Here is a 26,432-nt window from a genome sequence, read left to right as displayed (position 1 = left end):
TAATATGACTGCCTGGACCAATCAATAATCATTTGGTGCATGCGTTTTACGCAGTGTATTCTGGCAACGACCAGTCCCAACCCTTTTTTTTTCTTCAGCACGGGAGTTGTATTGCTTTGGATACAGGAAGTAGAGCTGTGTAACTGTTGTCAATAAAGGGCAAAACATAAATCCAGTTGGTCAATCAGTTGTCTGTCATACCCGACTGTTAGTTTGCCTGAATTGCAATTTCTACATTGCAAATCGAAGTAAAACATGTCAACGACTGCTCAACTATTCGAGGTAAATTGAACTGTATGTTCTAGTATTGTTGGGGTAGCTGTCTGCTAGTTCTAGGTAGCTAGCTAATGTTAGCTAGGTGGAGAAAGGAGAAGTCCGTGCTAGCTATCCATCCATATGACAAAAATTCCGAGCTAGCAAGCCAGCCAGCCTATTGTTTAACCGATTAGGCTATAGCTAGCTGGCTAACGTTAGCTATAGCTAGCTAGCCAGATAACTATAATGAGTGTAAATCGCGTTTTTGAAAGGAAGCTGCCATCATCTAGCTAGCTACCACTCGCTATACAGTTGACAGTGCTGTGTTTATCCAGGGATATGTTGATGTGATATTGTCAAACATGTAGCTAACGTTACCTACATATGTTGACCAACAGAGCCTTTCCAGCAGTGAATGTTAATTCTAGCTACTATGTTTTTTGTTATTGTGTACAGTTGCATTTGCAAGCTTGTCACGCCCAGTGTTGGCCCAATAATATACTACTGTCTGTGAATGGGCTTGCCCAGCTATAAGCAGTGACTACGTTTACATGCGCATATTATTACGGATAGTAGCTCATATCCCGTTTAAGGTCTTATTCGGGAAAAGCTGTTTACATGCACCTTTGATATCCTGCTCATGGGTATCCCTGTTAACACGAATAAACATCATATTCTTCATTTACGTTTATATGGGTTAGTCACTGAAATATGGACACTGAGTGTCGGCCTGTAACCTCTCACATGTAGCGTAATATAATATTAACTCCTGGACAATTATTCATTTCTTGCAGTGTAATTATACAACAAATGTTAATTTTGTCTCGGGAACAGCAGTGGAGAAATATTATGTTTTTCTTTCAACATCTCTTTGAGAAAATACAAATGCGTGTGTAATGTGCCATCTTCGACACTGTTATGCCATCAGACAGTATTTCAACCATATCAAATATGCACCCAAACTGCAGTCTTATCAGAAACGTGTTTGGTATTTTTCTCAGCTTTTCATTTCCTTAAAACTGGTCAAGCTGATGACATTTTGCACAGGACTAATCTTTCCACTGTTTTCTCCCCGGTCACTAAACAAAACAGACAATTTTACCAGCGTTAACTAGATTACTAATGCATTCATTCCATCGATGTAAGACATTATTCTGGTGAGCACTACTTTATTTGGTCTTCTGGGGTAACAAGTTATGACAGAAGAGAAGCTGCATGTATCAAACTATAGTTGACATACAAATGGCCTACCAAATGTCAGAAATTAGAATATGGCCTACCAAATGTATTAAATTATAAGCAGATACTTATATTAATTATAGTTGGCAAAATTATTAAGGAATTATTATGGTGAATCGAACTGGCAGGTAGCTTACTTTTTGAAGGGATTTAAGTTTACGTAGAATTTCAGCACCCCGCAGAAGGACCGCAGTTGTACAGGACAAACATAGGTACAGGTAAGCGTTTTCCGAATTTAAATTTTTACAGGAATCGAAAGATGGTGACTCAAATCCTGTGACCCACTTATAAAAACTCAACCCCACCTCGATATAAGAGAACAGAGTTGAGCGTTCCTCAGCTAGGTCCAGTATTGCTCATGTCATGTAAGATACACACCATTTACACTGATTTACTGTGTGTGTGTGATATGATATGATTCACAGGAGCCCTTTGATGCAGACGAGTACATAGAGAGGTTGGCCTGGAGAACCCCTGGAGGAGGGTCCAAAGGAGGAGCAGAGGCATTCGACCCCAAAAGGTAGTCTTGTACTAAAGACATGGCTTTATTCAGACTCACTGTAATCATGGCTCTAGTCCCAACCATACAGCAAGCTTTATTTAAACCTCCATTGAAGATAACTCTGAGGCAGAGCATTATGGGAGGCCACTAAGTTCTGAGTCATACAGTAACTGACAGAGAGGGAATGTGTGCGCGTTGGGAAGGGATGGGCAATGTGCCTAAGCTGTAGCCACCACCTAAGGAATTAGCCAAAAGATTATATACTCATCATTTTGGGATGTTTCCAACTCTGTTAAATATGGTGCTGACTTACAACATTTGCTCCACAGTCCTCACTTTAAATGCAGCTGACGAAGCTTCCAGTTTGTAGAGATTCTGAAATCTGGGGACCCAAGAATTAAGCCCCCAATGCTATTTATAAATATTAACAGAGAGAGTGTAAGGTTAGTAGGACAAATCTAACCCCATATTACTCAGTCACTCATGCTAGTAATATAGTAAAGCAGTTTTTCCCTACCCTTTGTTTGCTGTAAAACTCATGACTGTAGATCAATGAAGAGTGTTGAAGGCCAGCTTGTACTGTAAGGGGCCTTATGGCTATAGAGTGTTTACTCTAGACCAATGTGAGGTAGGCCTGCAGTGTGTTAATAAAGCCCTTGTCCTGCTTCCCTTCCAGGCTGCTGGAGGAGTTTGAGAACCACATAGAGGAGCTGAAGCATCTGGATGAGAAGATCCAGCGGCGGGTGGAGAAGCTGGAGCACCAGTGTCACAGAGAAGCCAAGGAGTTTGCCCACAAAGTGCAGGACTTACAGAGGAGCAACCAGGTCAGCTTCACGGCCCACCGGACCCTCAACCACCCACCACAACCCCAAATCCCCAGGAGTTCCTCCTGTCGACAGACACTTTTCTGAAGAAAATGTTTTGTTTTATCCACATTCATCGATCATGTCACTAAACATGTGACTTCTTTGTCTCCATACAGGTAGCCTTCCAGCACTTCCAGGAGTTGGACGAGCACATCAGCTATGTGGCCACCAAGGTGTGTCACCTTGGTGACCAGCTGGAGGGAGTGAACACGCCCAGGCAGAGGGCTGTGGAGGCCCAGCGTCTCATGACTTACTTTAATGAGTTCCTGGATGGGGAGCTTCGCAGTGATGTCTTCAACAACCCAGAAAAAGTCAGGATGCATACACTACCATCCACCCACATGTAGTCCTAAAGAGATTGAGTTTGACCATTGAAAACAAACAAAAAAACTACAGCAGTGAAAGATATTAAGAACTGAAATTAGTTAATGAACAGGATTATGAAGTAACCACCCATTTTAATTTGTGGAATTGATCCCTTTAATTGAAACCTTTAGCTCATTTGGATTAATATACTCGCATTTACTTCTTGACAATAGCTAACGGATTGACTGGTATGGATGTCAGCATGCTCATGTCTGGCTTAATTGCCTTAAGTTGCGAGGTAGACTGGGCCTAATGAATCTATGTTTCCTAATGATGGGTTGGTTGTTTAGCAACAAACGATGCATGTGCAACTATGGGGCAAAACAGACGTAGTTGACTTAGATTGTTGACAACATGTAAACTATATTTCGTCTCTAATGTTTATTGAAAACAAATTAATTTTCACAATTAGCATTTGTTGTCTCTCAAAGACATTTCTCTGGTTGTTGTTTAGCTAGCTTACACATTTTAGCCATATTAGCATAGATGTGACATCAGTCAAACACCCCCCAAAAAAGAGACAGTATCAGTAACAAGATACTTTTGGTCATGTGGTGTATGTGGACATCTGCTCGTCGAACATCTCATTCTAAAATAATGGGCATTAATATGGAGTTGGTCCTACCTTTGCTGCTATAACAGCCTCCACACTTCTGGGAAGGCTTTGCACTAGAAGTTGGAACATTGCTGTGGGGACTTGCTTCCATTCAGCCACAAGAGCATTAGTGAGGTCGGGGACTGATGTTGGGCATTAGGTCTGGCTCGCAGTCAATGTTCCAATTCATCCCAAAGGTGTTTGATGGAGTTGAGGTCAGGGCTCTGTGCAGGCCAATCAATTTCTTCCACACCGATCTCAACAAACCATTTCTGTATGGACCTCGCTTTATGCACGGGGGAATTGTCATGCTGAAACAGGAAAGGGCCTTCCCCAAACTGTTGCCACATTTGGAAGCACAGAATCGTCTAGAATGTCATTGTATGTTGTAGTGTTACGATTTCCCTTCATTGGAACTAAGGGGCCTAGCCCGAACCATGAAAAATAGCCCCAGACCATTATTCCTCCTCCAACAAACCTTAGTTGGCACTATGCATTGGGCCAGGTTGCGTTCTCCTGGCATCTGCCAAACCAAGATTTGTCCGTCAGACTGTCAGATGGTGAAGCGGGATTCATCACTCCAGAGAACACGTTTCCACTGCTCCAGAGTCCAATGGTGGTGAGCTTTACACCACTCCAGCCGACACTTGGCATTGCGCATGGTGATCTAAGGCTTGAATGCGGCTGCTCGGCCATAGAAACCCATTTCATGAAGCTCCCTACGAAGAGTTATTGTGCTGACGTTGCTTCCAGATGCAGTTTAGAACTCGGGAGTGAGTGTTGCAACTGAGGACAGACCATTTTTACACGCACTTCAGCACTCGGCATTCCTGTTTTGTGAGCTTGTTTGGCCTACTGCTTCGCGGCTGAGCCGTCGTTGCTCCTAGACGTTTCCACTTCACGATAACAGAACAGTTACAGTTGACCAGGGCAGCTCGAGCAGGGCAGAAATTTGACTACCTGAGTTGTTGGAAAGGTGGCATCCTATGACGGTGCCATGTTGAAAGTCACTGAGCTCTTCTGCACGGGACATTCTACCGATGTTTGTCTATGAAAAATGCATGGCTGTGTGCTTGATTTTATACACCTGTCAGCAACGGGTGTGGCTAAAATTGCCGAATTCACAAATTTGAAGGTGTCCACATACTTTTGTGTATATATAGTGTACAATGAGTTGAAATGTGGCAGTTTCTCAACATGGCAGTTTCTTGTCCTTGTTGTTAGCTATCTGGCCATCCGGAATCACAGCAACACACCGAAGCCTTCTGCCCCATTGAAGCGTTCGCATTTGTTTTTGTGAAGTTGTCAGCTAACCCGTCTATAGGGTTCAAAACTATCTGAGCGACCTCCCTATCAACCCTCAAAAATTTGATAGTGTATTATCAGAATATCATAGCTGTTTTTGAAGAGTTTGGGATTCTCTCAATGAATTCCTTTTAGTGGGAAAACCGTAATCAATCTCAGAGACGGGAGCTGGATATGGGATGAGAATGCTTCCAGAGAGGCATGATGTGGAAATTGCAGACAGATCCCTTTTTCTGAGCATACCTCCAGACGAGGAGGAAAGAGGAAAGCTGCAAGTGCATAGCTGAAGGGGGAAGGCTCTGCTAATCCTTCTGAAAGGGAGGGCTGGGCCGCCAGCGTGGAGACAAGTGCTGCTAAACCCTGACTGCAGAGAGACGGCTACATTACTTACATGGGATTTAGCTAATCTTAGCTGGGGGACAGATACTTAGAAAACCTTTGCCGAGCAGAAAGGCTGGATCCTCCTCACGGGAGCGGAGTAATAATGTTAGCTGAGGCAGGCATCTGCAGAAACCGGGGAGTTGCGGACGGCGGGCCTGTCCTAGGTCTGGGGTTTTCAGCCAGAGTGTGTATGTCTTGTGGGGGGAGTGGGCGGTTCTTGACAGGGCATCTCTTTAGAGAGATATCCCTGGCCGGACAGATTATTGAAGGCGATTTAGGCTCGTGTGGGATTACAGCCCATTCAGAGGAGGCATACCAATACAGAGTTGGATATGCTGCTAACTCAGGGCTGCTGTGGATGCCGTTAGCCAGGTGAGCAGCGGCTGCTTGTTATCATCTCCGTGGTGTACAGAGAGGTGTAGGAGGGCTGGTTTAACATGATCCCCTAAATGGAGATGCTGGTCTGCTCTCTGGATGTCCATTTCTTATGTTCCTCTGTCTCCCTCCCCCCTATTTCTCCCTCTCCCAGATTAAGGAAGCTGCTGATATCATTCAGAAGTTGCATCTCATAGCCCAGGAGCTGCCATTCGACAGGTGAGTAGTCCTGGAGGCAGCATTACACGATCTCTGTGGTATAATGTAAACAGTATAGGTGCTGCTACTCTGCCTCTAGCCCATCTCATAGAAAAATCAGAAATATTTTTGTCAATGTTAGGTTGCATTAACTGTTGTTTCTGAGGGAGAGAATGTATTCAACTCACTTCAAATTAAAGGGACTACACGTTATATAATTTTGGGTTTGAGTCTTTTTAAATGTCCGATATCTCTCTGATGAATGCCTCTATCCTTGTCCTCTTAACAGGTTTGCAGATGTTAAGGCCAAGATTGCAAGTGAGTGTTTGCGTTCAACATGCTCATTTGTTGCTGATTGATGAACAAGTGATAACACAGCCATGCTAAGAAAGGCAACTAAATCTGTTGAGTGTGTGTCTAGGTAAATACCATGACCTGGAGCGCCAGCTGATCCAGGAGTTCACGGCGGCCCAGCGTAGGGGCGAGATTGGCCGCATGCAGGAAGTCGCTGCGGTCCTCTTACACTTCAAGGTGACCCACAAACACTGGACACACTCTGATATGTCTCCATATTAAAGGAATATGTGTGTTATTGTTTGAGTTGTGTTGTAACTTACAAATATGCTCTTGTCTCATTAAGCGTCTATGCAACCATGCATACAGTTTGTTGTCATTTTTTGGTGATGTTAGATTGTGGAAGTCATGCAGGTGTGATTGTGACATGTCTGTGTTTCCTGCAGGGCTATGCACACTGTGTGGATGTATATATCAAGCAGTGCCAGGAGGTGAGTGTGCAGTGTTCAGTTGAACATGAACCCTTTATAACAGCTCAGTATAGAGTACCTGAGCGCTTCTGTCGTCTCACCACAGGTTAGTCCTGAGGTCTGGGTTCAACATAGCCCCTCTAGTAATTTAATAGGATCTCTATGTCATATACCCTCAAAGTTCCAGAATGGGGTGAAAATGGTAGCCATTGTTAAAATACAAACCATTCTAATTGGAATGAATGGCAATAGAGGCATTAGTAAAGAAGTGATGCATTTCCTGCTTTTACTTAGGCAGAAACATGTGGGATATATTATAATTACTGTTATAGAATTATTGTTACCCTAAAATATTGTAATATAATTATAAATGTTATGTATAAATAGCCTAAAAAATACACTGCTCAAAAAAATAAAGGGAACACTAAAATAACACATCCTAGATCTGAATGAATGAAATATTCTTATTAAATACTTTTTTCTTTACATAGTTGAATGTGCTGACAACAAAATCACACAAATTATCAATGGAAATCAAATTTATCAACCCATGGAGGTCTGGATTTGGAGTCACACTCAAAATTAAAGTGGAAAACCACACTACAGGCTGATCCAACTTTGATGTAATGTCCTTAAAACAAGTCAAAATGAGGCTCAGTAGTGTGTGTGGCCTCCACGTGCCTGTATGACCTCCTTACAACCCCTGGACATGCTCCTGATGAGGTGGCGGATGGTCTCCTGAGGGATCTCCTCCCAGACCTGGACTAAAGCATCCGCAAACTCCTGGACAGTCTGTGGTGCAACGTGGCGTTGGTGGATGGAGCGAGACATGATGTCCCAGATGTGCTCAATTGGATTCAGGTCTGGGGAACGGGCGGGCCAGTCCATAGCATCAATGCCTTCCTCTTGCAGGAACAGCTGACACACTCCAGCCACATGAGGTTGTCTAGCATTGTCTTGCATTAGGAGGAACCCAGGGCCAACCACACCAGCATATGGTCTCACAAGGGGTCTGAGGATCTCATCTTGGTACCTAATGGCAGTGAGACTACCTCTGGTGAGCACACAGAGGGCTGTGTGGCCCCCCCAAAGAAATGCCACCCCACACCATGACTGACCCACCGCCAAACCGGTCATGCTGGAGGATGTTGCAGGCAGCAGAACTTTCTCCACGGCGTCTCCAGACTGTCACGTCTGTCGTGCTCAGTGTGAACCTGCTTTCATCTGTGAAGAGCACAGGGCGCCAGTGGCGAATTTGCCAATCTTGGTGTTCTCTGGCAAATGCCAAATGTCCTGCACGGTGTTGGGCTGTAAGCACAACCCCCACCTGTGGACGTCAGGCCCTCATACCACCCAGTCTGTTTCTGACCGTTTGAGCAGACACATGCACGTGTGGCCTGCTGAAGGTCATTTTGCAGGGCTCTGGCAGTGCTCCTCCTGCTCCTCCTTGCACAAAGGCGGAGGTAGCGGTCCTGCTGCTGGGTTGTTGCCCTCCTACGGCCTCCTCCACGTCTCCTGATGTACTGGCCTGTCTCCTGGTGGCGCCTCCATGCTCTGGAAACTACGCTGACAGACACTGCAAACCTTCTTGCCACAGCTCGCATTGATGTGCCATCCTGGATGAGCTGCACTACCTGAACCAGTTGTGTGAGTTGTAGACTTCGTCTCATGCTACCACTAGAGTGAAAGCACCGCCAGCATTCAAAAGTGACCAAAACATCAGCCAGGAAGCATAGGAACTGAGAAGTGGTCTGTGGTCCCACCTACAGAACCACTCCTTTATTGGGTGTGTCTTGCTAAATGCCTATAATTTCCACCTGTTGTCTATTCCATTTGCACAACAGCATGTGAAATTTATTGTCAATCAGTGTTGCTTCCTAAGTGGACAGTTTGATTTCACAGAAGTGTGATTGACTTGGAGTTACATTGTGTTGTATAAGTGTTCCCTTTATTTTTTTGAGCAGTGTATATGTAAACGGACAATAAATGTCTCAATGTTTGTTTCCCTGGAAAGCTGTGAGTGTTATAATACAAAATCAGTACTTTCGCATTTCTGACTTGTCTAAGTCCTATCATTAACTGATTTCAGCCAGTGTCTGGCTGTGGATTGACTGCATTTGTATGGAATATTGGCAGTTAAATTGAAAATATATGGAATCATTCCACTTAAACTAGCTGGTAAGTCAGCTAATAAACATACTGTGCAGATAATCTTCAAATTCATTGTTTTACACCATCTTATCACAGCACACTGGCTGACTAACTCCCTGACCAAAATGGCTGATCTTTTCTACTGGCATAATACTTTATCCATTCTAGTATTCTAATTCCTAATTCTATGGGGTTAACCCTCTCTCTCGCTCTCTCTCTTTCTCACTCTGTCTGACTGTCTGTGTTCAGGGGGCGTACATGCGTAGTGATGTGTTTGAAGACACTGCACTCCTCTGCCAGCGGGTCAACAAGCAGGTGGGAGAGGTCTTCCAGAGCCCAGAGACCGTCATGGCCAAACTCATCCAGAACATCTTTGAGAACAAACTACAGGTACAGTGGACAGTCTCTCCTATTGACCAAATCTTCAGCTGCCACAAGGTTTAAAAATGTCTTAGTTCTCTGACCCAGTTCTGATGGACTGACTAAGCAGTTTTGTGTTCCAGGCCCACGTAAAAGAAAAACTGGATGAAACCCGCCGCTCTGATGTCGAACAATACCTCAAAAACCTCTATGACCTTTATACCAGGTAATACTGCTGTTCGCCCTTTGACCTCTCACTCTAAGCACCTCATACCATCTATTCTGACTTTTTTGAAACCGCGGCAACCCTGTGTCTCCAGGACAACGGCCTTGGCTTCCAAGCTGACCGAGTTCAACCTGGGCTCAGACAAACACACCTTCCTGTCCAAGCTCATTAAAAATATCTTCTCCACCTATCTGGAGAGCTACATTGAAATGGAGAAAGATTACCTCCGCACGCGCAGTGCCATGATCCTCCAGCGCTACTACGACTCCAAGAACCACCAGAAACGTCCACAGGGTGGGGGCAGGTAGGAAGTGACTGACCACCTCTACCCCACTACCCCCTGACCCTCTCTTCCATCTCGTCTTCCTTTACCCAAAACTTCTTGTTCATCCTTGGGGTCAGATCTCAGTTGGATTAAATAGTTAAATGGATTTAAATAGTATCTTCCTCATCTCTCCACTCCTCATCATAGCAAGGTCTTTGAGTTCACTCTTCCCTTTTCCTTAATGCACCCCCCCCCCCTCCCCAGTATCCAGGAGCTGAAGGAGCGGATCAGGCAGCGCACCAACCTGCCCCTGGGGCCCAGCATCGACACCCACGGAGAGACCTTCCTCTCCCAGGAGGTGGTGGTCAACCTGCTGCAGGAGACGCGCCACGCTTTCGAGAGGTGCAACAGGGTAAGGCTGCTATGCTTCCACCTACAGGAGAGACAATAACACTGCATGCAGTAAATCCCTGTAGAGTGCTGAGAGTAAATCAGTTCCTGTCTCTGTGTGTTGTGAACCAGCTCTCAGATCCCTCGGACCTGCCTAAGAACGCCTTCTCCATCTTCCTGCTGCTGGTGGAACACCTGTGTATGGACCACATCGACTACGCACTGGAAATCGGCCTCTCCGGTACATCTAACTCTCACTAACACCGTCAAGGCTGTGAAACCTTGAGCAGATACTTTTCATTTGTAGGTGTTGTATATTCATCTTCCTATCCTTCTGTTGTTCTCTTTTGCCTTTTTTCTAAAGAAAAGTGGTGTGTTTCTCTCTTTCTACAGCCATTCCCTCAGCTGATGCCAAGAATGCCAACCTGTACTTCCTGGATGTGGTCCAGCAAGCCAACACCATCTTCCACCTGTTTGATAAGCAGTTCAACGACCACCTAATGCCTCTTATCAGGTTAGCGTGGGGCCTGAACTGTCAATCACACCCCCCCCCCCCCCCCCCCCCCCCCATTAAAAGGTAGCAACTCTCTAGATAGCTTCATGCTGTCCAGATAGTTGTTCTGTGTTAGGTTTTTATTGCCTTTGACCTTTCATGGACCTTCTGTCTCCACCAGCTCATCTCCCAAACTGACAGAGTGCCTGCACAAGAAGAAGGAGGTGATTGAACAGATGGAGGTGAAACTGGACACGGGCATAGACAGGTCAGTAAACCACAAAGTGTTGTAAATGTTATCAACAGCATCATGGGAAATGAGTGAATGTATCCTATTAGTGTGTTAGGGGTGGTCGTCATGGTGTTGTCCTCTCTCTGCAGGACACTGAACTGCATGGTGGGACAGATGAAGCACATCCTGGCTACGGAACAGAAGAAGACAGACTTCAGGCCTGAAGATGAGAACAACGTCATGATCCAGTGCACCGCAGTAAGGGGTGAACTGCACCCATCCTCCACCTCTGCTCTAATTTATGAAAAGCAAAGCGAGAATCAAACCATGTTAAACACGCTGCTCCTGGCAGTTCAGAATATGTTGTTGAATTTCAGTGTATTTTAAAAAACAAAACTATTTAACTTGAAAGTCATCTGTTTTATGCAAGTACCAGAGAATTCTTCATAGTTGTAGAAGTTGCAAATTATTTTTTTGCACATTGATTCACTTGACCTTTGACACCAGAACTACACAGTCCGACTCCTACTTCCTCCCTGTGCTCCCCAGGCCTGCTCCAAGGTGTGTGTGTATGTGAGTCGGCAGGTGGAGCGTGTGCGGAAGTCCATGGATGGTAAGAACGTGGACACAGTGCTGACGGAGCTGGGTGTGCGTTTCCACCGCCTCATCCACGAGCACCTGCAGCAGTACAGCTACAGCTCCATGGGAGGCATGCTGGCCATCTGCGACGTGGCTGAGTACCGCAAAAGTGCCAAGGACTTCCGGGTGAGAGGTCACACCAGAGTTAGCATCATTACGCATGTAGCAACAGTTGACATCATGTAGAGCTAGGAATGATACTGAATAAATGCCTCTTGGCCTAGTTAAAGGTTTGGTTTATTCCTCCTAGCAGAACGCTAATGGTTTGTCTGACCCACGGGATCCTCTGGTTCCTAATGGTTTACTGTCTGTCTCACAGGATCCTCTGGATCCTGATGGTTTACTGTCTGTCCCACAGGATCCTCTGGATCCTAATGGTTTACTGTCTGTCCCACAGGATCCTCTGGTTCCTAATGGTTTACTGTCTGTCCCACAGGATCCTCTGGTTCCTAATGGTTTACTGTCTGTCCCACAGGATCCTCTGGTTCCTAATGGTTTACTGTCTGTCCCACAGGATCCTCTGGTTCCTAATGGTTTACTGTCTGTGCCCCAGGATCCTCTGGTTCCTAATGGTTTACTGTCTGTGCCCCAGGATCCTCTGTTTCTTAATGGTTCACTGTCTGTCCCCCAGGTTCCTCTTGTGCTGCAGCTCTTTGACACGCTCCACGCCCTGTGTAACCTCCTGGTGGTTGCCCCAGACAACCTCAAACAGGTCTGCTCCGGTGAGCAGCTCACCAACCTGGACCGGAACCTTCTGCACGCCTTCGTACAGCTGAGAGTGGACTACCGCCAGGCCAGACTGGGACGACACTTCAGCTAATGGCCCTGGCCAATGCGTCACTGTCCAGCCATCGGTCCGTCCAATCACCACGGCCTATGATTTCACAAAACTCACCATGGAAATGGAATTCAGCCAACCTGGATGGAGTCTTCACTGAGTTAGTCTTTCATTCTCATCTGCAGTAGCACCTTTTGCTTTGTCCATCCTAGAGGCCAAGAAAGACCACCGCCATTCACAGTTGGTCTACAGATAGCCTAGAGGTTAGAGAAGGGTTTCTTAAACTATGGGTCGGGACCCAAAGTGGGCCCTGAGTTTGTGGGAGGTGGGTCGCGAGTTATGAGAATACATATATAATCAAACACTATTTCTTCTTAATTTGGTTTGTTGGAGGACGATTTGGGTCACAGGGGTACGGTCAATTTCTCATTTGGATCTCGAGCTGATAAAGTTTAAGAAACCCTGGGTTAGAGCATTGGGCCAGTATCCGAGAGGTCGCTGGTTCGAATACTCGAGCCGACAAGGTGAATAATCTGTTTATGTGCCCTTGAGCATGGCACTTAACCCTAGTTTGCTCCAGGGGTGCCATACTACTATGACTGACCCTGTAAAACAAGGCTGTCAAACCCATTCCACGGAGGGCATAGTATCTGCTGGTTTTTGGTTTTTCTTTCAATTAAGACCTGGATAACCAGTTGTGAGGAGTTCCTTACGAATCAGTGTACTTGATTGATGAATTATGGTCAAGGGAGGATGAACACCCGCGGACACTCAGACCTCCGTAGAATGAGTTTGACACGTGCTGTAAAACAACACATTTCCACTGCACCTTTCACCTAAAATTTGCCCTTGACTTCTGCAACACAAAGAATTTAAATGTATATGACTCTTGTTTTGAAATACTAATCCACCAAAACATGATTGTCATATTACCGGTAATATCAACCTTGGATTTCCAAGCTTTCAACTTTAACATAAAGCGACATTTTGTTTTGATTGTGCCAAATGTATATTCTGTGGCTGCACTTGTACACAGGAACAGACTTTAAAGCTACTGCAAAGAGAAAGTTGAGCTCTTCATAGCTCAGGCCTGTCATGGCACTGACTGACTGCATACTGGAAACAGCCACCCCTCATACAGAACTCCCAGAGGAATCTACTCTCACCAACATCCTTCTCTCTCTCCTCCCGAACCAAGCCTGCTAAAGAGCTCCACTGTGCCTGCCAGAGAGAGTCACATGACCACCTCTCTCCGACCCCTGACCTCAAGGGAGAGGTGAGGGGTCAACACACTGGCTGTGATCCCAGCCGTAATCATGTCTGAGAACCACTCGGGGGTCCTGGGTGGTCCGTCTGTGGCTAAGATGACAGGTCCGAGAGGTCAGTGAATGTGTCATTGTAATTGCATAGATCAACACCTGCTTATCCAACGAGACTTACCATCCGTGCTCTCCATTGTGGACTTCTCTTCACCGCTTAAGGAGATAATGAGTGAAAGTTAAGTGGACTTCACGGGGCCTACAGGAGGCCAGGGAGGGTCAAGATCGCTGTGCCTCTGTGTTCTCTATGGTGGTAATTGTTTGTCTGTCTATCAGTGTCGGTGAGACCAAACCTGAAGTTATGTATTATGCTAAGCTATTCCCAGTATACTGCTGTTTACCTTAATGAGTCATAAAAAAAAATTGTGTTTAATTAGTCTTATTTTCATTAACAATAACTGTGAAGAAAGAGTTTGAAATGTAAGAACTCAGTGAGAGAGTAGGCTTCGTCCTGGAAATGATAGGAATAGACTTATATAACTCATTAGGTATTCTTAACATGCCAGACTCAGAGTAATTTCTCCCTAAAAGAGTAAAGTTCTCTAGACTCCAGGAACAGAATCTGTTCGAGGGATTAGACATCTAGCGGTTCATGAAATGTGTGCAGTCGTCATGGACTGGAGAGACGGGGCGAGATGGAGATGGCTGAGCACTCAGCCACAGCTCCGGCTGGCTAGTGTTGTGTAGAAGGTACACAGAGTGCTGAGCAAAGTCAAACAACATCATTAATTAGGCTAATATTATTATCAATGCCACGGAAATTAAATTCTCCCAGCCCTAATCACAACTGGATAGCTTGTAAAAATATTTTGTTAGGCCCTGGTGCAAACACTGGGCCTTCTACCGAACATTTGAAAACTATTTGTTTTAGCAGCGATTAATACATGCTGCCTGGGTAGGGGTGGGGGGAATGGGCCCCGGCTATAGACTATAACTGGAGAGGAGGCTAAGGCACAGCCTGCCCCCAGGGACGCCCTGCATGGGTAAATGGGAGGGATGGTTTTTTTCGGGGGGGTGTTTGAGCAGCTGGAGGGGATTAGTAACACTGTCAATACTGGAGAGCTGGATAAGACTTGTTCCCTCTTACTCGTCAGCCGCCACAGTCTGAGCAGCTCCTGCATCGACACACGTTTACACACACAAACACACGCACTCTGTCTGGAGACGGAGACAAAAAAAACTGAAAACTGTTCTTGTTCTACATTCAATCAAACCCCTGGTTGAGGAAGATATACAGTGCATTCGGAAAGTATTCAGACCCCTTGACTTTTTCCACATTTTGTTACCGAACAGTCTTATTCTAAAATGCATTACGTAGTTTTTTTCCCCCCTCATCAATCTACACACAATAACCCATAATGACAAAGCAAAAACAGGTTTTTAGAAATGGTTGATAATTTATTAAAGAAACTGATATCACATTTACATAAGTATTCAGACCCTTTACTCAGTACTTTGTTGAAGCACCTTTGTCAGCGATTACAGCCTCAAGTCGTCATGGGTATGATGCTACAAGCTTGGCACACCTGTATTTGGGGAGCTTCTCCCATTCTTCTCTGCAGAGTTCTGTCAGGTTGCATGGGGAGCGTCGCTGCACAGCTATTTTCAGGTCTCTCCGTAGATGTTCAAGTCCTGGTTCTGGCTAGGCCACTCAAGGACATTCAGAGACTTGTCCTGAAGCAACTCCTGCGTTGTCTTGGCTGTGTGCTTAGGGTCAATTGTCCTATTGGAAGGTGAACCTTTGCCCCAGTCTGAGGTCCTGAGTGTTCTGGAGCAAGTTTTCATCAAGGTTCTCTCTGTACTTTGATCTGTTCATCTTTGTATCGATCCTGACTAGTCTCCCAGTCCCTGCTGCTAAAATATCCCCACAGCATGATGCTGCCACCACCATGCTTCACCGTAGGGATGGTGCCAGGTTTCCTCCAGACGTGACGCTTGGAATTCAGGCCAAAGAATCAAGCCAGAGAATCTTGTTTCTCATCTGGTCTGAGTCTTTAGGTGCCTTTTGGCAAACTCCAAGCGAGCTGTCATGTGCCTTTTACTGAGGAGTGACTTCCGTCTGGCCACTTTACCATAAAGGCCTGATTGGTGGAGTTGACCTCCTGGAAGGTTCTCTAATCTCTACAGCGGAACTCTCGAGCTCTGTCAGAGTGACCATTGGGTTCACCTTCCTGACCAAGGCCCTTCTCCCCCGATTGCTCAGTTTGTCTGGGCAACCAGCTCTAGAAAGAGTTTTGGTGGTTCAAAACTTCTTCCATTTAAGAATGATTGAGCCCACTGTGTTCTTTGGGACTTTCAATGCTCCAGAAATATTTTGGTACCCTTCCACAGATCTGTATTTATTTTTGCCAAAATTTGATTGCTGAGCATTGTTGTTTCTAATTTAATACATTTTAGAATTAGGCCGTAAAGTAACAAAATGTGGAAAAGTCAAGGGGTCTGAATACTTTCCCGATGGCACTATTTCCTATTTGCTTTTTCCTGTTCAGATTGAAAGGCAGTTCTGCAAGAATGCAAGCATCTGGATGTAGCCAAAGAACCTTATTCAACTTGTAAAAATACCAAATATGTACTGTGCATGTTTTTATCTATCAATCATTTCTGAACTTCCTAAACAAGGAAATGCAGAACATGCATCCAAACCCATTAATTCACTTTCCCTCCTCTCTCTTTTCCTCCACTCTCCCTGAGCTTTATCCTCACCCAGCAGGCTCAGGTAGAGCTCAGCCAGCAATTACACCTGTATTAGTGGCCAGATACGGAGTGCCCCTCTCTTAAGCTACCAAACCTGCCAACCTGCAGTGTCACCAGGCTAATTCTCTGTCACTCACACCCTCAGGAAGGAAGATGTCTCCTTGTCAAGAGTGATCTCCATTAGGCAATATAAAAAGTGGATTGATTGTTTTGTCATTTGTTCTTGCCGTGTGTTATTGTATTCAAATGAAAGACATTCTGTTTCAAACGCTAGCCTCTTGAGTGTTCTACTTAAGCTACATATTCAACAGCAACAACTCTTGAAACTCTATTTATTGTGTGTTCTGTCAAGAGGAAGTCTGATTCCTCCAGTCCTCTGCTCTGTCCGTCAATATCTTTGTTCTCTCCGCAGCTCATATTCTCCCCCATCATCCCCACTCAACACCAGTCTTCCAGCAACCCCCTCTTCCACACTAAGATGTCATAGCACTTTCAGTTTGTCCACTCTCTACGCTACAAGCCCAGCTAGTCCTTCAGAATCCCACAAATCCCTGCTTTCGGCGTCTCCCTCCTATACATGCCGGTCCTCCCTCTGCCTCCTGGAGCACTGACAATAAAGCATTACAGCAGTCAATCCATGTCAACAACAGCTTTGCTTAATTCCTGCTAAACACGTTTAAGCTAAATCTTCACCTAATGATGCATAGTGATTAGCACTTGCTCTTTCGTCTGCCGGCGGCTTGTATCAATTTCACTTATGTATTTGATTTTCCTGCCATCATCAGAGAGATGACTCAGGTGTGGGAGCTGTAGCAGCCAGGCTGGGAGGGTGTTAAGGATCCCCCTTCAAATTAGACACCAAGTAATTAACACTTGTATTGTGGGCAGCACCCCCACACCCCTCATCAGCCTCTTTGATGTGGGAATCAGATTAATGATGCCAGAGCCAGCAATAACTGGTGCTATTTAACTGCCTGTTGACCCTATCTACATTTCATATCAGACATTTGTCACTTGACATCTACAGTATGGCTTGGAAAGAGGGAGTCCAGATGCAAAAGGAGTCCCAGTGCATATTAATAGAGCATAATCAAAAGGCAGGTTGGATACAGCTATGATAGGGGTTGCAAACAGGGTGCTTTCCAACTGAATAGATAGAATGGGTTGTTGTTCATGTGCTGCCCCTTTTCAAAAGCCATTCTCCAGGATGTCACTACGTCACTACAGGAGTCAGGAGGTGGGCATCGTGCCAGACACTTACCCCGCCAGGCTCTCTTAATGTGTTGTAGATTTTGCCCTGGCCTTGACCCACTGCCCAGAGTGTGCCAGCCAGGCCCAACATGGCACAGGTGTCATGCCACCTTTAGTCTTGGGCATCCTGGAAATTCACTAGGCAGAATGAGACTGATGCCAATGCTCTCCTCCTTCGCTTCACTCTTGTCATAGTGAAGGCCTAGTCCAATGTGGCCCAATTGAGCCCTCCCTCGAATAATTTAATCATCCACCACCATCCTTTTGATAATATTAAACCAACGTGCGGTGGTGTGCTTTGTTCTCTCCCACTCCTTCCCTCTATGCCATAACTCTATTAATACTGTTCATCATTTCCCTGTTTCCTGGCTCGATGCCTGTGCGGTGCACGCTCTTGGCTGGGCTTGTCTGTTTGACTGCTCCACAGGAACAGACTGGCACTCTGACTGAGGGCTCCGGGCTTCGGGGCCTGCACACAAAATCCGCTAAGCATGAATCTCTGTCTGTGATAAACAGGGTTGACATCTCACAAGAAATCCCAATATAAATTGTCTCAATGCTACTTTTAGTTTCTAATCTGTATCACTTACCCATACACGCATGCATAGTGCACACACGCAAACGCACACATACACACAAAACAACAGCTAGGTTCAATAGCACTCACCCAACCCTGGGATGTGAGCAGTTAGGTGTCTTGATCATGGGTTTGGGTTGTTTTCCAATAGAAACATCTGCAGCACCCCACTGAGCCACCATACTTGGCAGAGAGAAACAGCTCCCGCTCTCTCCTCGACTAAAGATGAAACACTACGTCAACACAACAACACATGCTTTTGTTTCATCAAGCATTTGCCTTGAGGGTAGATCAAATGTAAATGAATGTGTTCTGTGCTCTCCTCCCAAGTATTTTCCCATGTGGAATGAGTAGCCGTGCTGCTGTAGTAGAAATGGTTCAGTACCTCTAGTAGGCCAGCAGAGGGCAGTAGTGCTCTAGTATTGCTCTCCTCCCCTGAAGAACTCTTTCTTCCTCAGAGCTGCTCACAATGGGGATCTTCCTGAGGGGTGAAATGTAGCTTTTTTAGGTCTGTAAGCCCATATCCCTTAATCCCCAGCCATGATTGACAATCATGATTTAGGGTATATGGTGTCCCATTCTAATCCACGAGCAATGATTAATTTGCATACCTTCCGTGCGTGGCCTCATTTTGGAGGAGGAAACCGCTGCCTTTGTAAGTGACGCAGAGAAAGAGAGAGCTGAGGAGACAGTGTATGACAGATAAAGAACAGAAAGAAGAGAGCATGGATGGGGGAATGCTTGTGAATTTTGCCAGAGGGGAGATGATTGCAGTCTCCATGCCTCACCAAACCTGCCCTTTGCCCGTCTTCTTCTCCAGCAAGACCTTCCTCTGACACAGTGACACACACACACACACAAACACAGGCAAACAGACACACACACACACGCACACACACAGGCAAACAGATACACAACACACACACACACACACAGAGACAACCATCAAACATAAAACACAGATACCAGAGGATATACAGAAATAGAGACACAAGGGGACACAGAGGAGAAACACAGAGATGCTCCCTCACACGTTGCAAAACTAAATTGGTATTTGCTCATTTTATATCCAAGTCAGGCTTAATTATAATCATGGGAGTTTGGGAGTTACCGTATAATCTCTGGAAGGTATTAAGAATTACCCAGAACACACCACAGCAAAAGAAACAAATACAAATACTTACAATTACTTTCCAGTCATAAAATACACAGGGGATTTAACATCAAATACACACGCTGTTTGGCATACCTTCAGAGAGCAGTCATGATACACAGGGGATTTAACATCAAATACACACGCTGTTTGGCATACCTTCAGAGAGCAGTCATAATACACAGGGGATTTAACATCAAATACACATGCTGTTTGGCATACCTTCAGAGAGCAGTCATAATACACAGGGGATTTAACATCAAATACACACGCTGTTTGGCATACCTTCAGAGAGCAGTCATAATACACAGGGGATTTAACATCAAATACACACGCTGTTTGGCATACCTTCAGAGAGCAGTCATGATACACAGGGGATTTAACATCAAATACACACGCTGTTTGGCATACCTTCAGAGAGCAGTCATAATACACAGGGGATTTAACATCAAATACACACGCTGTTTGGCATACCTTCAGAGAGCAGTCATAATACACAGGGGATTTAACATCAAATACACACGCTGTTTGGCATACCTTCAGAGAGCAGTCATGATACACAGGGGATTTAACATCAAATACACACGCTGTTTGGCATACCTTCAGAGAGCAGTCATAATACACAGGGGATTTAACATCAAATACACACGCTGTTTGGCATACCTTCAGAGAGCAGTCATAATACACAGGGGATTTAACATCAAATACACACGCTGTTTGGCATACCTTCAGAGAGCAGTCATAATACACAGGGGATTTAACATCAAATACACACGCTGTTTGGCATACCTTCAGAGAGCAGTCATAATACACAGGGGATTTAACATCAAATACACACGCTGTTTGGCATACCTTCAGAGAGCAGTCATAATACACAGGGGATTTAACATCAAATACACACGCTGTTTGGCATACCTTCAGAGAGCAGTCATGATACACAGGGGATTTAACATCAAATACACACGCTGTTTGGCATACCTTCAGAGAGCAGTCATAATACACAGGGGATTTAACATCAAATACACACGCTGTTTGGCATACCTTCAGAGAGCAGTCATGATACACAGGGGATTTAACATCAAATACACACGCTGTTTGGCATACCTTCAGAGAGCAGTCATGATACACAGGGGATTTAACATCAAATACACACGCTGTTTGGCATACCTTCATGAGAGCAGTCATGATACACAGGGGATTTAACATCAAATACACACGCTGTTTGGCATACCTTCAGAGAGCAGTCATGATACACAGGGGATTTAACATCAAATACACACGCTGTTTGGCATACCTTCAGAGAGCAGTCATAATACACAGGGGATTTAACATCAAATACACACGCTGTTTGGCATACCTTCAGAGAGCAGTCATAAAATACACGGGATTTAACATCAAATACACACGCTGTTTGGCATACCTTCAGAGAGCAGTCATAATACACAGGGGATTTAACATCAAATACACACGCTGTTTGGCATACCTTCAGAGAGCAGTCATAATACACAGGGGATTTAACATCAAATACACACGCTGTTTGGCATACCTTCAGAGAGCAGTCATAATACACAGGGGATTTAACATCAAATACACACGCTGTTTGGCATACCTTCAGAGAGCAGTCATGATACACAGGGGATTTAACATCAAATACACACGCTGTTTGGCATACCTTCAGAGAGCAGTCATAATACACAGGGGATTTAACATCAAATACACACGCTGTTTGGCATACCTTCAGAGAGCAGTCATGATACACAGGGGATTTAACATCAAATACACACGCTGTTTGGCATACCTTCAGAGAGCAGTCATGATACACAGGGGATTTAACATCAAATACACACGCTGTTTGGCATACCTTCAGAGAGCAGTCATAATACACAGGGGATTTAACATCAAATACACACGCTGTTTTGCATACCTTCAGAGAGCAGTCATGATACACAGGGGATTTAACATCAAATACACACGCTGTTTGGCATACCTTCAGAGAGCAGTCATGATACACAGGGGATTTAACATCAAATACACACGCTGTTTGGCATACCTTCAGAGAGCAGTCATAATACACAGGGGATTTAACATCAAATACACACGCTGTTTGGAATACCTTCAGAGAGCAGTCATGATACACAGGGGATTTAACATCAAATACACACGCTGTTTGGCATACCTTCAGAGAGCAGTCATAATACACAGGGGATTTAACATCAAATACACACGCTGTTTGGCATACCTTCAGAGAGCAGTCATGATACACAGGGGATTTAACATCAAATACACACGCTGTTTGGCATACCTTCAGAGAGCAGTCATGATACACAGGGGATTTAACATCAAATACACACGCTGTTTGGCATACCTTCAGAGAGCAGTCATGATACACAGGGGATTTAACATCAAATACACACGCTGTTTGGCATACCTTCAGAGAGCAGTCATGATACACAGGGGATTTAACATCAAATACACACGCTGTTTGGCATACCTTCAGAGAGCAGTCATGATACACAGGGGATTTAACATCAAATACACACGCTGTTTGGCATACCTTCAGAGAGCAGTCATGATACACAGGGGATTTAACATCAAATACACACGCTGTTTGGCATACCTTCAGAGAGCAGTCATAATACACAGGGGATTTAACATCAAATACACACGCTGTTTGGCATACCTTCAGAGAGCAGTCATAATACACAGGGGATTTAACATCAAATACACACGCTGTTTGGCATACCTTCAGAGAGCAGTCATAATACACAGGGGATTTAACATCAAATACACACGCTGTTTGGCATACCTTCAGAGAGCAGTCATGATACACAGGGGATTTAACATCAAATACACACGCTGTTTGGCATACCTTCAGAGAGCAGTCATAATACACAGGGGATTTAACATCAAATACACACGCTGTTTGGCATACCTTCAGAGAGCAGTCATGATACACAGGGGATTTAACATCAAATACACACGCTGTTTGGCATACCTTCAGAGAGCAGTCATGATACACAGGGGATTTAACATCAAATACACACGCTGTTTGGCATACCTTCAGAGAGCAGTCATAATACACAGGGGATTTAACATCAAATACACACGCTGTTTGGCATACCTTCAGAGAGCAGTCATGATACACAGGGGATTTAACATCAAATACACACGCTGTTTGGCATACCTTCAGAGAGCAGTCATGATACACAGGGGATTTAACATCAAATACACACGCTGTTTGGCATACCTTCAGAGAGCAGTCATAATACACAGGGGATTTAACATCAAATACACACGCTGTTTGGCATACCTTCAGAGAGCAGTCATGATACACAGGGGATTTAACATCAAATACACACGCTGTTTGGCATACCTTCAGAGAGCAGTCATAATACACAGGGGATTTAACATCAAATACACACGCTGTTTGGCATACCTTCAGAGAGCAGTCATGATACACAGGGGATTTAACATCAAATACACACGCTGTTTGGCATACCTTCAGAGAGCAGTCATGATACACAGGGGATTTAACATCAAATACACACGCTGTTTGGCATACCTTCAGAGAGCAGTCATGATACACAGGGGATTTAACATCAAATACACACGCTGTTTGGCATACCTTCAGAGAGCAGTCATGATACACAGGGGATTTAACATCAAATACACACGCTGTTTGGCATACCTTCAGAGAGCAGTCATGATACACAGGGGATTTAACATCAAATACACACGCTGTTTGGCATACCTTCAGAGAGCAGTCATGATACACAGGGGATTTAACATCAAATACACACGCTGTTTGGCATACCTTCAGAGAGCAGTCATAATACACAGGGGATTTAACATCAAATACACACGCTGTTTGGCATACCTTCAGAGAGCAGTCATAATACACAGGGGATTTAACATCAAATACACACGCTGTTTGGCATACCTTCAGAGAGCAGTCATAATACACAGGGGATTTAACATCAAATACACACGCTGTTTGGCATACCTTCAGAGAGCAGTCATCCACACTGTATCAATGAGAGCATTGTACAGAGGGGGATCGCCTGATCGAGGGGTTTTATGGTCAATGTCTGGGCTTACTGTACTACATGTACATCTAAATCATTTGCACAACAATGTCTGGGCTTACTGTACTACATGTACATCTAAATCATTTGCACAACAATTTCTGTTTTGCTAAATATCCTGTGAGTGTATAGGATGCAATTAGGCCTTTATTTTCAATATTAAAATGTAATTATCTCACTGTCTCACACGTAACACACTGTTGTTACATGTTAATGATTAAAGGATACATTTGGATAGATTTTGTATTTGATATAATTCATAATCTATAATTGTGTAATTACAGTGTTTTAAGGCTAGTTTAATATTATTGTAATTGTAGATAGGCCAATGTGGAAGCAATATTTGTTTGAGATATCAGTTCTACACTTGCAACAACTTAAACATAACACACAATTAGACACGGGGATATTACAATATAAATATATATTCTAAAATAATGATTAACGTTATCATATTGTATTAGAAGATGTTTTATAGTGCACATGAAGCAAGTGTTTTCTTATCCAGGGGAAATTGTCCACTGCAGTTTAGACACATTTTTCAACACATGCTACTCATATTACGGTAATGAACATTTCTGTTAAAAAGCAACCTATAAAGTGACCTTGAACATATAATTATCATACCTTCATAATGGTTGTATTATTCCTTCACTCAATCCCTGAGACCAAAGCTATCAAGGCCATCGAGTTTATCAAGTCTATAAAAGAGTGAATAGAGGTTCAGGTATCTCTTCGCGCTGAATATACCTTTACGAGACCACCACATTTCTGCAATTAACTTACTGACACTCTTGACTGACTGAGCCTGGCCAAGCCTTTGTGACGGATCACTTCCCTTTGAGATGGCAACCGTGTGATGATCTGATTTGATCTCCGGCAGTATATCGTCTGTCTGGTTAACAGGCTGTGGATGTGTCCACACTGTAGTGTCAGTGTTAATACAAGGCCTGGAGAAGACAACACTGGGACACACTGACTACAGCAGATAACCTGGACACCTCAGTTCACACAAACAACATGTATATTTTTGTAAGGTAAATCAAATCAAACCGAAGAAAAAAACTGTTTTTATGTTAATGATCTCTTTTCAGACTTGATATTCTCGGCAAAGTTATATTTATTTATATTATAGCTTATTTTCTTTATGTAAAAACAATGACGTCAAAATAAATGCAGTTACACACAGTCATTTACAATACTCCTTATTAAATTCGCAACTATAATAACATTTTATTTTTCATTAAATGTCATTCACATCTCTTCCATAGACTCGGTGCTGGTACATCTAGCTAATTTATCTTTGCTCAATGTATATTTATCATTACGTGTTTTACCTTTCTATTATTTCTCTATTTTCTTTCTCTCTGCATTGGGAAAGGGGGATACCTAGTCAGTGGTACAGCTGAATGCCTTCAACTGAAATATATCTTCCACATTTAACCCAGCCCCTCTGAATCAGAGAGGTGCAGGGGGCCTTAATCGACATCCACGTCTTCGGAGCCCAGGGAACAGTGGGTTAACTGCCTTGCTCAGGGGCAGAATGACAGATTTATACCTTGTCAGCTCGGGATTCGATCCAGCAAACTTTCGGTTACTGGCCCAATGCTCTAACCACTAGGCTGCCTGCCGCCACGTTGGGGCCAATAAGTAAGCATTTCACTGTTAATCGACACCTGTTGTTTACAAAACGTGATGAATACAATTTGATTTGATTTGACTGGCTTATTGCAGTGAACATTAGCAAACATGAACAGGCTTGTTCAGTCCTACATACTGTATCCACTATGGGCAACCATCCTGAGTGCCTGCGGCTACCCAGCCACAACCTCAGCCTAGCCCTGAACTGGCCTGTCAATGTGGGTGGTGCAGTGTGATTAGTGAGCCTGTGGCAGGGCTCTATCTACTTTAACACAGTGCCCCCATCCCACCGCCATGTGCCATCCTACCATCCCAACCCCTCTGCAATCAGCACTATTTACTGGCTCAATTGATTCCTTCTCTTTATCTCTCTAACTCCTACATTTTCAGTGAGTGAGGGGAAAAAGCTCTTATTTTTCCCATTTTGAGAAATTATACTCTTGTACTTGATCCAGCTAACAGGATTTTCTTAAATTACTTTATAAAAGACCATCTTTTAACTTTCCTCTTTCTCCTCTATCCATTCATTAGCAGGTCTGCCTCAAGGCCTGTTCACATCAATTGGTTGGGTTAAAGTTACAAAGTTAGGCAGCTCAGCTCAGCGCTCACGGTGGTTTGTGTGTGTGTGTGTGTGGGGTGGGGGGGTGGGGGGGGGGGGGGGGCAGAATTATTAATTTCTGAAGTATTAGAAAAAATAAAGAGATTGAATTAAGAGTATTGGCCCTCTGTTATCCAGCACGGGGAGCCTCAGGGACCTACTGTGGTGGAGGACATTATGCTAATGCTCTCTCCCTTTCCTCAATATCTCTCTCTCTTTCACTCTCTCTATTCTCTCCCACTCCCTCTCTGTCAATCTCCTGTCCCTCTCTCTATAATCTCTTTCTCTGCCCCTCTCCTCTTTTCATCTCTCCCATCTCTCTCTCTCTCTCTCTCTCTCTCTCTCTCTCTCTCTCTCTCTCTATATATATATATATATATATATATATATATAATCTTCATCAGCCTGCAGAGACAGAGAGCTGCCTGGGAAAAAGACAGCTGTCAGAGTGTCTCCCTCTCGTTGTCGCTCTCTCTATTTCACTCTCTCGCCTCATCTCTCTCTATTTTACTCTCTCACTTCATCTCTCTCTATTTCACTCTCTCACTTCATCTCTCTCTATTTCACTCTCTCACTTCATCTCTCTCTATTTCACTCTCTATTTCACTCTCTCACTTCATCTCTCTCTATTTCACTCTCTATTTCACTCTCTCACTTCATCTCTCTCTATTTCACTCTCTATTTCACTCTCTCACTTCATCTCTCTCTATTTCACTCTCTCACTTCATCTCTCT

The 26,432-nt window shown here is 44.3% G+C and overlaps 1 protein-coding gene across 1 annotated transcript; it reads left to right on the top strand.

Moving 5' to 3' along the window:
* The first annotated feature begins 79 nt into the window (after positions 1-79).
* Positions 80-16,661, top strand: LOC139375206 (exocyst complex component 5). Its single transcript, XM_071116790.1, has 18 exons — positions 80-282; positions 1,920-2,014; positions 2,673-2,820; positions 2,979-3,173; positions 6,039-6,103; positions 6,372-6,400; positions 6,504-6,613; positions 6,823-6,867; positions 9,247-9,387; positions 9,501-9,583; positions 9,678-9,887; positions 10,113-10,260; positions 10,371-10,479; positions 10,632-10,752; positions 10,913-10,999; positions 11,113-11,221; positions 11,513-11,728; positions 12,234-16,661. Exons 1-18 carry the CDS (start codon positions 256-258, stop codon positions 12,420-12,422), a joined length of 2,127 nt encoding a protein of 708 aa, XP_070972891.1. The 5' UTR covers positions 80-255; the 3' UTR covers positions 12,423-16,661.
* Positions 16,662-26,432: the final 9,771 nt, after the last annotated feature.

This window comes from Oncorhynchus clarkii, chromosome 19 (assembly GCF_045791955.1).
Source record: "Oncorhynchus clarkii lewisi isolate Uvic-CL-2024 chromosome 19, UVic_Ocla_1.0, whole genome shotgun sequence".
Classification (NCBI taxonomy): domain Eukaryota; kingdom Metazoa; phylum Chordata; class Actinopteri; order Salmoniformes; family Salmonidae; genus Oncorhynchus; species Oncorhynchus clarkii.
The sequence above is the reverse complement of the archived record's forward strand: the minus strand, read 5'-3'. Positions and strand labels throughout refer to the sequence as shown.

Bases quoted from the DNA above. Each gene is read 5' to 3' on its own strand.
- LOC139375206 (XM_071116790.1), top strand. From the start codon at position 256: ATGTCAACGACTGCTCAACTATTCGAG. The intron at 11,222-11,512 runs GTAAGGGGTGAA...TGTGCTCCCCAG, and splicing joins TCATGATCCAGTGCACCGCA to GCCTGCTCCAAGGTGTGTGT. The intron at 11,729-12,233 runs GTGAGAGGTCAC...TCTGTCCCCCAG, and splicing joins AAAGTGCCAAGGACTTCCGG to GTTCCTCTTGTGCTGCAGCT.